The 2,702-nt window shown below is 54.3% G+C and overlaps 1 protein-coding gene across 1 annotated transcript in view; it reads right to left on the bottom strand.

Moving 5' to 3' along the window:
• Nucleotides 1–1,353, bottom strand: part of PAOX (polyamine oxidase) — a 7,856-nt gene extending 6,503 nt beyond the window's left edge. Inside the window, 5 exon segments of the mRNA XM_006098991.3 lie at nucleotides 95–235; nucleotides 238–283; nucleotides 285–624; nucleotides 1,130–1,167; nucleotides 1,170–1,353. Of these exon segments, the coding sequence (XP_006099053.1) occupies nucleotides 95–235; nucleotides 238–283; nucleotides 285–624; nucleotides 1,130–1,167; nucleotides 1,170–1,316 (712 nt within the window). The 5' untranslated portion in view covers nucleotides 1,317–1,353.
• Between the last annotated feature and the right edge of the window lie 1,349 nt (nucleotides 1,354–2,702).

Below are 2,702 nucleotides of genomic sequence, written 5' to 3'. Positions count from 1 at the left end.
GGGGGCCCTGGGGAAGCAAGGGAAGGGGGATCCTGGGGAAGCATGGAAAGGGCTGGCCCGGGTTGGGGTTTTGGCAATACAACATTCCCCAAGGAAAAAGTGCAAGTCCAAGCCCCCGGCAAGCCACGGGTGTACTTCCCCAAAAGGGGTGCGACGGGCCGCGGAGGGCCAACCAGGTCCATGATAGTGGGTGCAACTCACCCCAGCCCTTCTATGTTTAAGAAGTTCTTCAGATGGCCAGCTTGAGCTTCTTGGTCTCCTCGTCCTCTGTCCAGCTGGCCAAAGTGCTGACGGATCTCCTTCTTGAGGAACTCCCCCACACTGGGCACGGGGGCCTCGGCCGCGTGCAGGAACTCCCGGGACTGGTCGATGAGGCGGTAGTACAGATGGCCCATCTCCACCACCAGGCCAAGGCTCACACTTTCCCCGGAGCTGGCATAGGACACCGAGGGCAGCGCCACGTGACCTCCGGTGTCGATCCTCTGGTTCTCCTCTGACAACTCCTTGTCCCCCAACAGCCCGTACTTGGCAGCCAGCTGGAAGACGGGGTTGCCCTGAGAGGGCCCATGGATCCAGTGAGCGCCTACCTCCACCACACCACCTGGGAGGGGACACAGATGGCACCTTGAGGTTCTGTCCCCGCGAAGGTGAACCTTGAGCCCTTCTCCTGGACCTCAGCCAGCTCTGCCCTTCCCCCAAATGCTCTGAAAACCAGCCCCAGGGCCACGGGTCCCTGAGGACCACAATCCCTCACCGAAGGGCCTGGCCCGACCTAGTTTAAGGGGGACCCCGGAGGAGGGGGGGTGCTGGCCTGCACCTGGAGGGATGCACACTGGAGGGATGGCCTGGGACCCAGCACCGGCTGCGGTGGGTACAGTCATGGGGTACCTTCCCCGCCAGGGACCGCCCTGCCAGCCATGGGCAGCTGAGTTTCAAGGACCAGTGAACTTTGGTTGATTAAACTGGGGCCGCGGCGGGGGTTCACTTAGGGGGCAGGGCAAGCTTTCGGGTCCGTTAAACCCCTGGGCGCAGGCCGGCCAGGGGGAGGCCAAAGATCCGGGCGGGGCGGCCCCGGTTGGGGATCCGGGGATGAGCTCGGGAAAGGGAGTTCCGGGAGAGGGCCGTTTACCGGAAGCTGCGCTCCGAGCGGATGCGGCCTCCAGCGGCGGGGCTGTGGCCTCCAGGACCCGCAGGTGCCGGAAGGCCGGGTGGCGGCAGAGCCTCTGCGCCGCTCCCAGCCCCGCGATGCCGCCGCCCACCACCAGCACCCGCGGCCCGCGGCCCGGAGCCCCATCGTCGCCGCCGCTCGACTCCATCGCGCGGTCCCGGGCCGTCCCTGCGCGTTCCCTCCGCTGCGAGGTGCAGATAAGCGGGCGGGCCGGGGGGCGGGGCCTTCCTGCCGCCCGGGCCACCTATGGCCATGGAGGCGGTAAACGCGCCGACACTGCCATTGGGCTGAACCAAACCAGCCTGCCCATTTTTTTTTTTTTTTTTGGTAAACGGATTAGAAGTCACATATCATACTTCTCACCCACCGGACGTGTACAGTTCACCATTTCACAGTATATTTGTAGAGCTGTGTAACAACCCCCACCATCAGGCTTAGACCTGTTCCATCACCCCGAAAAGAAACGCGACACTGTAACAGCTCTCCGCAGCCCCATCTGCGGCTCCGGCACCCATAACCCAGTTCCTGTCTCTGTGGATCTGCCTGTCCTGGACATTTCATGTAAATGGAGCCGTGCATGTTGTGGCTTCTTTCACTCAGCATCATGTTTTCAAGGTTCATCCACATCAGAGCATGTAGCATCTATCAGCACACTCCATTTCTTTTTATTGCCAAATAACATTCCATTGTATATTCTCACGTGCCATTGTATGGCTATCTCACATTTTGTGTATTCATTCATAAATTGATGGACAATTTCCCTCCACTTTTCAGCTGTTACAAATAATGCTATGAGCATTCACGTACACATTTTTGTGTAGACATGTGTGTTCACTTCTCTTAAGTTTATGTAGGGATGGGATTGCTGGGTCATATGGTGCTCTATCTGTAACGTCTGAGGAGCTGCCACACTTTTCCAAAGTGCCTGCATCATTTACATTCCCACTGGCAGTGCATGGAGATCCCATTCTCTCCACACCCTCACCCACACTGAACATTGTCTGTCTTTTTAGCCATCCTGCTGGGTTTGAAGCAGTACCTCGTGGTTTTGATTTGTGTTTCCCTAATGACTAATGATGTTGAGCATCTTTTCGTGTGCTTATTAGCCTTTGGTATGTCTTTATTAGAGAAATGTTTGTTCAATATGTTACCCATTTTTAATGCGTTTGTCTTTTTGTTATTGAGTTCCAAGTGTTATTTAAATAATTTTCATTATTAAAATTTAATTAAAGCTTATATTTGTAAAAATAAAACTTTTCATAATCTAGTATTCAATAGCTATTTAGTTGCCAATGTAAAGAATCAGCATTGTAAAAAAAAAAAAAAAAAAGAATCAACTGGTGTGGGTCAGTGGTTGAACATTGGCCCATGAACCAGGAAGTCATGGTTTGATTCCTGATCAGGGCACATGCCTGAGTTTCGGGCTCAATCCCCAGTTGGGGGTGTGCAGGAGGCAGCTGATTGATGTTTCTCTCTCTATCCCTCTCCCTTCTCTCTCTAAAATCAATTAAAATATATTTTTAAATCTTTATTG

The sequence above is a fragment of the Myotis lucifugus genome, unplaced genomic scaffold (genome assembly GCF_000147115.1).
Source record: "Myotis lucifugus unplaced genomic scaffold, Myoluc2.0 scaffold_255, whole genome shotgun sequence".
NCBI lineage: Eukaryota > Metazoa > Chordata > Mammalia > Chiroptera > Vespertilionidae > Myotis > Myotis lucifugus.
This window is presented reverse-complemented; position numbering and strand designations above follow the sequence as displayed.